Source organism: Tetrao urogallus (assembly GCF_951394365.1).
Source record: "Tetrao urogallus genome assembly, chromosome: 8".
In the NCBI taxonomy this organism is placed as follows: domain Eukaryota; kingdom Metazoa; phylum Chordata; class Aves; order Galliformes; family Phasianidae; genus Tetrao; species Tetrao urogallus.
Window position 1 is genome coordinate 10,177,937 of NC_136821.1, and position 14,177 is coordinate 10,192,113.

A 14,177-nucleotide genomic window follows, 5' to 3' on the forward strand; every position below is an offset into this window, starting at 1 on the left:
CATAAACCAAAGCTGCACCGCATTAAATATTGACAACATGTCATCATACAAAAGTTCTCCCTCCAGAGGCAGCGCTGCCCAGGTTTATCACTATCCTGTTCAGTAGCTGTGGTAGGAACAGAATAGTCATTGAATGAGAAGAAAGTCAATCAGAAGACCTCAGTGCCTGAGGAAATTCCCTACAATATGTCCAGTCCTCCTGATGTTATTGGTAGTTCCTCACAGCTACTATGCAGCTTATAACAATAATTAATAACACCAGCTTAGTGTGAACAACAGTAGTAATATCAGGTTCTGATATTCTGAATTTCTCCTTTGTTCCATAGCTGGTAAAGTTTATTATGATTCTAGCAACACTTAGAAAATATATTTATCTCAAAAGATAAGTCCCGTGGCAACATTTTATGGTTTTACCAAACAAGCAGAAACTGAATTGTAGTCACAAGTTGAACTCTGCACTGCATTTAAATGTGAGCAATGCACATCCAGCTCGAAAGAGCACTTAAAAAAGGGAAATGAGCATGGCACACTGTTCACATGAAGTGCTCTGATCAGGAGTGTCGAGCTGTTGTAAACATCAGAACTTTTCAGTGAGGTGCTTAAGCAGAAGTGGAGTTATGCTAAAAGTGTGACCATTGATCTCCACATGCCTCAAATGTAACAATCATAGAATTGCCAAGGGGCGATGCTCTTCTTGTTGCTTTTCCCTGTGCAAGTATTAGAAGGTGGAAGTAGTATTTGCAGTATCATCTAATCATACACCAGCAGCCACAGTTCCCTTCTGAAAGGATTATGGAAGCAACTTTTTCTTGTAGGGGGATCTTGCAGTTAAGGTACAAAATTACAGCTAGTGGTTCAAGCAGATGTGTTGAAAATTGAAAGTGGGATTCCTTGACCCCAAAGTAACTCCTTTCTATTTTTAAACCCCTTTCATTTTAACTGTTTGTCTCCCAGTTGCTATACGATGATACAGAAAAAATATCCTGCAATCACAGTCTCCCTCCTGCTAAAATATGCGCTGCCATACACTGCTTTATTGATTCAAGGAATAAATCTCTGCTGGAGCTAATATTGACTCTTATTATGAAAATGGAAGTGAATAACTGAATATTGATTTGAGGAAGGAATGATATATGATAAGCTTAAAAAAATTAAAATAAATCTAAAACTGCAACATGGAGAAGAATGCTACTAAGCAATGGCCTGAAAGTACAGTCAATTCCATAGGACACTTACTTGATTATGAGAAAAAAAAAGTCTGTTATTGCCAAATGTCTTAAAAGTACCTAAGAGCAAGACAGATGCACACCCTTCTCTACGATTACTCCACAGTTTCTATTTATATTACCTGCTCTGGATCCTAACAGTTACGAACTAGCCTGCTAAAGTTTGCTGAGATTCAGCTATTGCCTTCAATGCAAATGGCCTCGTGAATGGATGATTCATTATTAGACGTCCTGACGTACCACAGCAGCATTACCATGGCTGTAATTCATCAGCCGTTCTCAAAGCAGGCCTATTTGCAAAGGAAAGATCCATTAGAAGTCACCAAAATGTACAGTGCTAACATCACCATTTTTAATGAGCCTAATTAAAAAGAAATTCAACACATTCTTTTTAAGCAAAGGGAGATGAAATTCTTGGCCAAACTCAAATATTTAGCACATTTGGATAACTCTAGACAGTACAGCTGAACAAACTGCTCAGAGAAGCTGTGGGTGCCCCTAGAGGAGTTAAAGTTTGGGTTGGATGGGTGCTGGGCAGCCAGATCTGGTGGGGGACAACCAGCCCACAGCAGGGGGTTGGACCTCAAGGATCTTCAAGGTCCCTTCCAACCCAAGCCATTCTGTGGTTCTATACATTGTTTTCATGATTATCATCACATTCAAAACGGGCCCTCAAAGCCAGTGCTCACCACATGTGGGAACTCACCAGTCTCACTGTAACTTGCAGATCCCTGCTGGGACACCAGCTCAGCCCAGGAGCTGCAGTCCTTCCAGCAATCTCTGCTACTGTGGTTTCAGTACAAACCCATTTGCAGGGGATCTGGGTCAATGCATTTATACATGAACAGACTTCTCTGGAACTGGAGGAGACTGCCTAAACAGCAGCCTCTTTGGAGGGTTACAGAGATTTGTTACTGAAAGGGCTTGAAGAGTCAATATCTTTCCTTCAGCTAATCCAAACTGGAGCATTACAAATCAATTCCTTCAAGCTGAATGTTCCAATAAGCCAAAAGGCAGAATGCAGATTTAAGATTTAGCTGGTGCCCTTTCAAGAGTCTCCAGAGCAGTTAGTGCACATCTTCCATCTGTTCTGCAAAGCAACAACCCTCACATGTGCATCTTCTGGTTTTGGTCACTGCCAAAATTCCAGCTGCGAAACAGAGGCCAAAGATTTTCCCCCTAGCAGCTGTATGCAAAGGCCACATCCCCCTAAGGCAAGAATATTCCACATGGCTTTTTTCCTTCTTTTTTTCTTTTTAAATAACTGAAAGCAGCAACACGCTAGCTGCCTCATTAGACCAGCCTGTCCCACATCTGCTCTTCCTGACTGAATGCCTTCAGGCCAAGAAAGCCATGCAGGCAGCCTGAGCTCTGCAAGAACCCTCCCTGGTTACACCCAGGGCTGTGCTCTTAGGCCAGCACCCAGGATCCCTGCTTCCACCAGCAGTGATGTAGCCACCAAACTGACACATAGAGCCAAAGTTCCAAGCACAGCGTTTCTGAACTCTGACTCCAGCAATGTGGATGATCTAAAAGCACACAGTGCCACACACATCCCTATGGGGGATGCTGCACCAAAATCACCCTGTTACAGCCAATCCCAAGAGCCAGAGACAGGTTTTAGCAGCTTCGACTTCTGTTCATCTTTAAAATTCCTATGTAAACACGCAAAGTCTCCCAGAGGACACCTGTTAAGATACCATTTCCAACCATTCGCAGCTGGAATGTTTTTCATTTTTCTTTGGCTTCTGCAGAATTAAATGTTTAATTAAAGGACCACCCCTGCTGGAAAGAAGATACAGTTTAAATGCTACTCCTGTAAAGTAAAAAAATCTCTCTCCGGGGAAAAAAAAGACAAGACAGGAGCCAGAACTACAGACTCAAAAGGAATACACTTAATAATTCTTCTACGTTTCTGGGGGAAAAAGCACTTCTCTTTAAGCATTATTTTTAGAGAAGTTTCAAACCCCACAGAAGCATGAATTAGCGAAACATTTAGGCTCAGCCAGTCTGAAACACGGGGATTTGCCCAGCATGGCTTGTGGGAACAGCTGGGCACCTTTAAGTTTTAAGTAGACTTGTTTTCTTTCCCACAAGGGCAACTACTGGAAGCAAGAAACCTTGTCAGGTTATGGCTGCACACAGTTCAACAGTGTTCCCCAGATAATCAATCCCTGGCACTTTCGTAAGTCACTAGGGTGGAATAACATCATTTTCCCTAACTGCACACAACTCCTCAAAATTGCACCGGTCCTCATATTCCCTACTGGCCCTCCTGTTCCAACTCATTACATTTTATACTTCTCTACTTCAGCCTTACACTGAAATCAAGAACTGTAACCACCAACCACAGCTTTGCTCTGAGCCCTCTCATAACCTGTGGTCCAAGCCGGAAGCTTCACAAACTTGCATTTACCACCTCTATGTCCAATAACATCCAATATAACGTGCTATGATTCACATCGGTTGCTAATACAACCTGGGGCTCTGATAAACAAGCTTCACATTGTGTGGGATATTTGCTTCATCTCCTCTGGGTGAAATTTTAATGAATTTAGGAAGAAACTAGAGGAAGGTGGGAAAACAAGGATACGTTCTTAGCGATCTCAGGAAGAAATAAGAAACCAAAAGGCACTGATTTACAGCAGTAAGAGAAGTGAGAGCTGCATGGCTCTCAATCTTCCATGTGCAACCTGGGCATGAGGATGTAAGTGAGGGACTGCTGATTTGATGCATTCGGTGCTAGAGAAATGATTTCTTTCTTGACAATCTGAAGCTTCTATGAGTTACAGAAAAAAAAACACGCAGGGAAGAGAAAAAAGCACCATAAATTCATCCCTTGTGGAAGTAGACAGACTCGTAGGGGTGTAACTGTTTTAAAATTACCTCTTCATTTCCCTACTGAATTGAACCTTTTCCCTGCCATAGCCAAACGCAGAGCCACAGTGGCATTAGAACAGAGATCAGAATGAAATACAGTTCACAGAGATAATAAGCATGTTTCTGAGCAGTTATCTGCTTAAGCCAGTGGCTCAGTTTGTTGTTTTTTTTTTTAAATCCCAGACATGCATGCCCTCCATTAAAATGGCTCAGCTGATGCATGGAAATAATATGTTGCGCTCTGGCCATCAGATGAACCTTCAAGGCAGAAGTATGAAGGCCCTTAAGAAGGGCATAACATCCCGGACTCAAGCCAGCCAACCAACAGGAATGTAATATATTTATGCAAGCAAGGGTTAATTATCTTTTATTAATCTTTCACTGAGAAACGATGTGCCTCGCTTCACAGAAAAAAGCTCTTGCACAAAGGACTGAACAGAAAATAAAACAAATAAAATAAAACAAATAAAAGAAAACAAAGAAGCTGTTTGAAGTGTAAATCAGCTTGACCCAAAAGATACAGCCCTTGAGACGCACATACACATCCATTAGCTCAACAGCAATTTTACCTGCAAGCCTACCACCTCATCAGTAAGTAAAGCCTGCAAAGCACAGATGGAAAGTTCTTAAATATGTCCAAAATGATCAACAGCAAATTAGTTACCTTTCGATCTTCTTTAAAGACTTCGGCAGCAGTTGTAAAATGTGGAATGGCATTTTTACAGTGAGGGCACCCTGTTTGACATGAGCAGAAAAGAACAATACAAACGTTAGTTGTAATTAAGATACCATGACAAACTCAAGACATGTAGGTGAATTAGGGGAATAACTGTATCAAAAATAATTCTAGATGAGAGTTCTCCAGCTGTGGGAGGAATAGAGCAGGTCTAGGCATCTGCAAACCATGTGTTCCAGCTACAAGAACTCAAGCACGTGTTTAAAATCCTGCAAGCAATATAAGCATATACTTACATTAAGTCCCCATTTAGGTACTGGGGGCCAGTCCCCATAGCCAGTCACTTAAGAGCACTGAACCATCACTAGCCACAAACAGACAAACTATTTCCGTGCTCTGTACTTCCTCGTGAGTATTACCACATAGGCTGTAACTGCTGTTGCCACAGATACAACTGCATTTAGAGACAGGAATAAAGATAGTTCTGTGGTGAACAGGAGGAGGCTGGAATTTAGAAAGGAAGTTGCTAGAACAAAAACTGTCTTAAAAACCATGAGGAGCATTTGGATGTGTTTGGGAATTGCCTGTGCTAGAGCCAAGGCACTGCGATCGCAAGGGTGAGGAAGAGCAAGTCCAACAGGCAACACATCCTCACGTACAGGGAGGAGCTCAGTCCTGGGTTAGGATGACTGTTGCTGGCCTTCCTGACTCTCCTCCCACTTATCACAAAATGGGCGACCCCAGAAAGGTTTTACAGACAGCAAGCAAGAACTTCAAAGCTCTGTGGGGGAGCCTGCCCGACACCTGCAGGTACCATACAGTGCTGAACGAAGGGCCACTCTGTCCCTTCCTGTACAGTAAATACACTCAAACATTTCAAAAGAAAACACACACATGAAACAGGAACAGCTCTCTTGATTCAGCATTCAGATTTGAGTGTTCTTATCTCAAATGTGAGGCTTACTGTTTGATGAATCTGAACTGCTCTCAAAATATCAATACACAGGAAAACTTTGAAAAACAAAGTGCCCGCATCTCTGAAACCTCCCTCCCAAGTAGATAAGAAGCAAACTCTCAGGACACTTCCTCTGCTCAGATACAGGAACAAAAGGAAAGGATTCATTTCCATCAAGCCCACATAACTCTATGAAGGCACAAGAGTTCATCCTGGTATTTTTTCTGGGTAAGAACAGATGAGTTGTTCACAACTTCCAATTATAGCTTGTGCTACTGCTGTTCGTCTTTGTAAAACACTGGTAAAGAAGTGGATGTGCTAATTTTAATTCAGAACTGAACAAATGCCCTGTTAGGCTCAAAGCTACTTCCTGAAACTGCACTTGTTCTTTGGGGTGAGAAGAAACAGTATCTGTACACGAACTCTGCACATCCCTTTTCACAAAAGAAAAGCTTCATACCCCTTTGATGTTAACCAAAATACAATTTCATTACTTACACACACTACTTTGAATTTTATTTTTTCTTTAGAATGGGATTTCAAAAGCACTGCAATGACACACAGGTATGAATGCCACTGAGAGTCTGTGCAGTGCCTAATAGCACCAAGAAGTCAAATGGACATTTCCTGGGAAACTGAGCCGCTTCTCCAAATCCACCTTACTGATCTCAAACTCTATGCAATATAATGGCAGCCTATCCTGACAGCAGCTGTATTTCAGCTGGAGCCTGCGCATCCTCCACAGCCTGCCAAATATCAACTTTGTTGAGCAGTTCAGCATCTGTCAGGGAGAAACCAGTCAAGAAAGATAAGGAGGAGGCTACTGCTCCAGGCTGCCAGCACTGCTCCCATCCCAAAAGTCCATGTCAGCAACCCATCTTCTCTCTCACCATTTGCCTGTTCCATCTGCCTAGCACTGAAAAGCCTTTGGGTCAAGTCAGTCTCCTGACACATCTTTGCTTATGTCCTGTACTGTGAGGTGAACTCCACGGTTAGCCTGTTAACACTGCTCTATAGAAATAACTCAGAACTGGCAAAAACATTTAAAAGCAATTGTAGAGGGAAAAAAAAACTATAAGAAAAATCAGACCACTCTAAAACTGGAATGCTTGCTCTAGTCTACATGTTCATACACTGCAGCTTATTGGAAAGCATGGTGCCCAACTGCTACACCTAAACATAATGACTCCAAAATTCTGAAACTTTTCAGGTCTCTATTTCTGCTCATCATCTTCAGCTTGAAATTTAAATTTCACCAAACACCAACTTTCAAATTCTCAATTCTCAAGAAGACATCTCAAGAGAAATGTAAGACTTCACATTATCTTGCTTTATGATTCATCAGCAACACAGTTCCCACTTTGCATTCGCTAGACCTGGAAGCATGGGGCATTTGGTACGGATTTGCTTTAAGCTCCTTCTCAAGTCGCAGCAGGTCAGAGCTCTCCATGAGCCACACTCTCCAACAGAATCAGAACAACCTGAATGGGAGATTGTGTTCTTGACGGTTCAGAGAAGTGTCAACAGATGCATGTTTGTAAGCCAAAAGGGAGTATCCAATTATCTACACTTACAGTATTTTGGAAATAGTAGGCAAGAGTAAGCATGCTATGAGGTTATGCTCAAAAGCAGCACATGAAGAAGATCACAGAATCACAAAGGTTAGAAAAGACCATTAAGGTCACCTAGCCCAATCACTGACCCATTCCCACCGTGCCCATTGACCACATCTCTCAGTGCCACATCTCCATGGTTCTTGAACACCTCCAGGGACAGTGACCCCACCACTTTCCTGGACAGCCTGTTGGGTAAACAACTGTCATATAACTCAAAACACCTGGAAAACTAACCTGTACTCCCAATGCTCACTTTCTACTTTTCTGTGACCTGTTCATCTTCCCAATCTAATACCGACTGACAAGAAGCTTACCTTCAAGCTCCATGCCACCCCTCCCTTCTCTCTTGGCCCACCATCCTTTCTTTACTGCACTGTGCTTGCAAAACTAAAACACAGCCATATGGCTTTTGGCAGAGATAACTCCAAGTCCAGTAGGCATTTTGTTAGCCTTGGACATCCATCCACGGAACAGATGTGAACGCTGTGCTGAATTCCCAAGGAGCTTCACAGAGTCACCGAAAAAAGGGGGAAGGAGAGTATCATATGGAATAGCAGAACTTCATCTGTTACAATTTAGAAGGATTGCCAAATGTAGCAAACACTTGGAAGTCACCCAACCCAGTCATTCTATTTAAGGCACACATGCCAAAAAAATAAAAGCAGAGGTTGATGTCTTCATTTTGACAGACGGAAAACTTGTTCTCCCCATTCCCTCTTCACACCCACTATCACACATTTATTTTTAAGTGTTAACACTACCTTCCAGATTTGAAAGTGGAAAGAAAGAAAATGTACTGAGTGCTGTACACGGGGGACAGGAAAGCATGTGGACTCCTAGGAAAGGATTTTCCAAATAGGCTGCCACTAAAGGAAAATAAACTGGTGGCATTTGAAGGTATGAGTGAGGTGTCAAGAATCAAAATGTCCTACATCCTTCTCAGACGTATTTATAGAACATTAAGTTGCCGTGGACTGAAGGTAGGAAGATTAATTTCATTTTAGTGGATCAATCTGGGCCTTTTGTAGAAGCACACGCTTCCTACAAGACCAGGAGGTGGATTTTCTATTGAGCATCATTGGAAGTAGCACATCTGGGGCAGAGACCTCTAACACAAATGCAGGTCTTTACTTTGCCCATTTTCTGTCTTTGTTCCTAACAAATTGTGTTATTAACAAATCTTAACAGGATTAACAACAAATTGGAGCAGTGATTTCCTGCGTGATTTAATAAATCCATAAGAAATCTGCTGCGGAAAAATCCTGACTTTCCCCAGGATCCCAGCATTGGCACTTAAAACCTCTATAACCATTTCCGAAAATGGTGAGCTAACTGCATTTCCTAATGCAGACACACTTGCATCACCTGGCAGGAAAACAAGAAAGTTCAAAATCTAGTGCACACGCAGCAACACGTGTTAGGGCTGCTCTGTGTTCCTGGCCTGTGAATGACACAACCTTGATACAGCTGTGGTCAGATCTTCTCACATCTCCATGCTCAAAATCTTGTACTACACAGAGGCTCTTCCACACAGCACAGAGGTACCTGTTGGGCCTAACTGCTGCAACCTGCCAACACACCAAGACTGCTTGCTTATGCCATAGGCCCATGAATTCACATGAGAACATCTGCTACGGAGAGGCCCTAAGATCTCCTTGTCTTTGCACTACAACATTAAAAGTCTTACGTGAACCCACATCAGACTTTTTTTTTTACTTTATTATTCATGCCAAAGTTGGTTTGGGCTGGGAAGGTAAATTGCAGTACAGTCACAGGGGGCAAAGATACATAGCTGACCTTGAAAACTAGGTTCCTAACATGGAAAAATACAGTTTTGGTAGGTAAAAATTCAAGAGGAATGGCTGATGAACAGGAGATGAGGGAAAGCAAGGAGGCAAACAGGTTTTATACAGACTCATGACAACTGAGGGGATGGCGAAATGGTCAGATTAAATCTTCTCTAATCAGCGTGAGGCATTTAAAGGAAAGCTCATGTTTTCTGGGGGGGAAGAGGGAGAGATGAAGTGATGGAAAATATATGACCCAGCTTATTTTGTGCAGACTGAGTTTACCAACAGCAGGAACAGCTGTGTGGTACAGCATAGCTGGGGCATCTTTGAGGAAAAAAGGAGTGATCTGGGTTTGGTCTGAGGCCACAATGGTGCTGAAGAGGCCAATACAAGCAAGATTCATCCTCACAGAAACACAGGTTTGAGAACTCCGAAGAAATAAAGAACAGACTTGAGCTGGATGCAGTTTCCAACACTATGCCACAAAAAAGAAAATTGTATATATGGTGTAAAACCAAAATATTGCATGGGAAATAGTAGAATTTATTAAGTGCTCATGTTAGCTTGCCAACTACTTTTTTTTTTTTTTTTTTTTTAAATAAAAAGCAGACCTGGGAAAACAATATAAAGTAATTTGTCAGCTAAGGTAAGAAACAAGTGAAACTGATATTAAAAAAAGTGCACACCACCCCAGAAATACAAGTAATCAAGCATACACTGTGGTGGTAAAAATCAATAAAGCCATAGAAATAATATCCTGTATGCACAACTGTAACATTCCCCATAATTGTATGGTCCTATGGGATGTAGATGGGATGTAAAGTTTAAAAGTAATTGAGCGATCAAGTGAATAACCCACATATCATTATTAGATTCAAACAGTATTTTTTGTCAGGAAGGGTTTTTCTTTTTATCCAAGTTAACTGCTTAATGATGACAAAGCCAAAAGAAAAACTGAGGGATTCTTAAAGCTCCAGTGTACAAAGGTATTAGGACCAGATAACAATTATAAAGATGCCTCCTGAGAGGTGTGTGATTGTAGATGCCCCTTGTTGGACAACAGTCATCTTATTGAATTTAAAATAAAGTTGTGTGAAATGTTCAGAATTGCCTAAAGGAATCAAGTCCTGTTTGCATAAGATGCAGGTTTCTACTTGCTTAAATATGAAACAGTCCTTTAAGTTACTTCATGCTTTGTTTAATTTGAAACTACAAAGCCCAGTGATATAACATAACCTCTCTACAGCTGAACAGTACAAGGTTAATTCAGTTCCCTTAGAAGAGTAGAAGCTGTATTAACATAGCACATAGAAGAAAGGTGAAGCTGTTTTTAATGAATATAAATCAAAAGCTAACAATTTGTACAAAATAGATAAAGGAAGCAAATGGACATCAAAGCAGTATCTACAGTCAGCAGAGGTAATAATGATTTTTTAAGTATATAAGGGCTTTAAATGTATTAGAAGCAGAAGAAATCCAAATAATACCAGCAATAGCTTTGAAAGAAAATGGAGTTGTCAGAAGCAACTTCACTGAATATATAAATGAAACTATTAAGTAGGTGTGGAGAGGGCCACTATGCTGGCACCTCCAAAATGCTGCTTGCAGTTCTGGATCCACAACTCTAAAACGTGTTCTAAATGGAGGGGGTTCAGAAGACCCACAGGGAAACCAAAAGGATGGGGAGGTACTTTTTATTGCAAACAGAATCAAAAAGCTCAAGTGTGTCAGTAGCCACAGTCCAAAGACAGAAATGACAGACATCAGGAAACCAGTCTAGTTTTCACTTTAACACGCGACTCAAGCTACTCAGTATCCTCCAGAGCTCACTGGGAACTGAAACTGATCAACTTCAGACAAGAAACAACTTGTGTTCCTTATCACTAGTGATTCTGAATTTGAAAGGGAATGCTTTTCTACAAGAGATGCTGCCATACAAGCTGCAGCTGCTGGAAGCAATGGGCTTTTGCTGTTCTTGCACGTGAAGGACACGTGCTGACCCCAACCAGAGCATCCCACTGTGGCTCTGCCAGAACACATCAGGCACCCTGACATCAGACAGTATGACCCTACACTTTTCGTCCCCTGTTAATAAACACTGTGTAACCCCACCAAAGCTGCGTGCATGCTTTCAGTATCCTGTACATAATAAAATGTGGTAACTCATAGAGCTGGGTGCATACATTTTACATGAGATTTTTCAAAGACAGTTTAAACACACAAACATTTTCATGTTGCAAACTATTTCCTCCTCAAACAGAAGAACTTTCAACCATCAGCATTTTCAGAACAAAGCACTGACCAGCTCCTAGCAGGATGTCTCCAATTCCAGTGATATGAGACCATAGTACATGTGCTGTCTGCTCAGCTCTTTGCAGGAAGGGCTCTGCTCCCCCACTGGCTCTCCACTTCTTTTACTGCTTCTCAATGGGTGATCTCAAATGTGTTAACCCGTTAACCAGGATCAATTAATTACGCATCAAATTGCCCTAAGAGAGACAGATGCAATTATCACTCTCCATCATTACACCCAAGGTTAAATGGAGTCAGGAAGAGGTTAAGTGACTCTCTGGGTCCCCAGCCCTGTGTGACACAGCCCGGCTGCAAGGGGCTGACTCCATTCACGCTGCTGCAAAAGCATCCAGGCCTCAGAGGGCTCAGCAAGCAAAGTGCAGAGCAGGGAATGGCTTTCAGATTCCTCGTCACTGCTCGAAATAATCACTGACTAAATGACAGGGGTAGATATGCCCTCTGCTATTGCTGTTCAAATGACTGCAATTCTAAGTGAGAGAAAGCAGAACAGTGCACAGCTATCAAAGCAAAGCCAGGAGTTGTAGATTGCAGTGCAAAGCAAAGTCTGTTTCCATTTCAAGAGTTCCAGGTGATTATTCAGAATTAAAACTTGGGTCAATCAAGGAAAGACAGGCCATGGGCAGTAATTGCGCAGGTAAGAGCCAAAAACAGATATACTGCTTAAACCAGCACAATTCGTGCAGCTATACAAGTCATTGAAACCACGGGCAGATCTGAGAAAGGTGCTCAGAGATGTTCTGAAAGGTTAATTTGCTTCTGTTCTACCAGTGGAGAACTGGAGGCTCTTCTAATTGAAATATCTGGAATCAAAGCTCATTTTATGACATGTCCTGACACACAGCATAATCGTATTTCCAAGACACAAGGTATTAATAATTGAGATGGATTTGTCCTTTGATTCAGTAAAGGTCATGAGGTTTTTATTTAAGCACCGGGTCAACCAGAGCTTGCCTCACTCCTAACAATGACAGGCAGCCTGATACCAATTTCTCAACATAGTTGTGTCTTTTTGTTGTTCTTGTCCTGTTTTCCCAACCTATTTGAACTTTTATTTTGTCAGCATTTAAAAGACTTTCCATTCTGCACTAAGCTTTAGGGAAAGTTTTACAGGATTTAAAAATGGTTGACTCCCCTTTAGGGTTCCAGATTGATCAGATCTCTTAAAAGGCTATTTTCAAATCTATTTCTTATGATTTTCTGAGACAAAAAGGATTTTATGAGAAAGAAGAAATTTACACAAAGCTGAGAGCTTGGAATTCCTGAGCTGTAATCCAGGCTCTGCTGTCCATGCTCATCACAACATTCTCAGACTAAGTGCTTTACCAAGGCACTTGCACCCTGCAAACTGTGTTACCTTTAGTGTTACCTTTAGTTCTGTAGCACTTTTGGGTATGCAGAGGAGAACAAGGATACATAAACTAAATCCCTAGAAACCCACAGCACTAGAAATGAACAGAGTCACCCTGCTAAAGTTAGGTTTAATACCCCAGCTCCAGGCCAGCTTACTGTAAGCACTCATCACAGCTACATGCAGCCAATGAAGGGCGTTCTGAACTTGTGAGTTCAGAGCAATTAAAAATGCTCTGTGCTAATTAATAGCCTTGGCACAGACACTGGGGCTAGGAGCAGCTCTGAGAGCCTGACTGCAGGCACCACTGTACATGCTCACCCTTTACCAAAACCAGCTTGCTAATGTGCTTTATGGCATCAGCACAAACGCATCTCGTCGACGCAGGCCTGCAGCAGGAGCACTGCTAATGCAAGAGAACAGTGCTACTATGAAGCCAACGCTGCAGTTCTGCAGTGTGCACACAGGATCTGCAGCCTCATTATCAGAGGGCCCAGACCTGGCTGCTGCCTCATCCAACATTCAGAACATCCTTCCTGCACAGGGTTTTGCCTTGAAATGGACTTTTTTTTTTTCTGTTCAGTGTTGCACTGCAGTTCAGCATGTTTTTAGTCATTTTTGATAGCTTAAACTTCATTTACAATCATGCACATTTTGTTCAGACTCCTCAATACAGCCTCCTAATGAGAACCTAACAAGTTGTGCTTGACAATGATGGGAAAACACTTGGTGAGAGCCATGCAGAGGATGTCTCAGGGCACTGAACTCATCTGTACTACTCTGCTTGATACATTTGGACTTTGTTAACTCAGATACTGAGTGTTTCAGCTAGCTGAGCCTCCTTCATGCAGAATCACTCAGCCAGCTCTGCCCAAAGCTTCCTGCACAGAGATACAGAGCAGCCAACTTTGTCCAGCTTCCTTCAGTGAAGGGAGCAGAAGGATCCACCGCTGATTTCTTAAGAGCAGCTTTCTGAAAGCAGCTCAGGTCGCAGAAGCATGCTGGTAGGTCTGGGGAGCAGACAGGAGCTGACTGTTAGCATGAATAGCAAAAACCCACTGACACCTGCTCTACGCTCAGGGCAACCAGAGCATGGACTCCCAGCTCAGTGCTTTCTGCCAAGCATTTTCCTCAACACAAAACTTGGATGGAAGAGACTGGAAAATTTTTCTTTGCGGAAAGACTGAGGAGCACACTGGGATACAGAACCAGAACAGCAGGGTTACCTGTGAGTAAAATTAATGCAAGTTTGCTGCAGCCCTCAGCCTTTCATGTGCTGCTGATGAGATGCACAGGGGTAGCAGGGCTGATTTACAGTCAGAACTAAAAACCTCACTCTGATCCAATTTCTGGCTGCTCAGTAGCCAGGGGAC

At 42.2% G+C, this 14,177-nt stretch overlaps 1 protein-coding gene across 1 annotated transcript in view; it reads right to left on the minus strand.

Annotated features, from left to right (window-relative positions):
* Nucleotides 1-14,177, minus strand: part of PDIA5 (protein disulfide isomerase family A member 5) — a gene marked incomplete at both ends in the record, with an annotated part of 90,495 nt that overhangs the window by 6,830 nt on the left and 69,488 nt on the right. Inside the window, one exon of the mRNA XM_079539145.1 lies at nt 4,771-4,841. Within this exon, the coding sequence (XP_079395271.1) occupies nt 4,771-4,841 (71 nt within the window). The remainder of the gene's footprint in view (nt 1-4,770; nt 4,842-14,177) is intronic.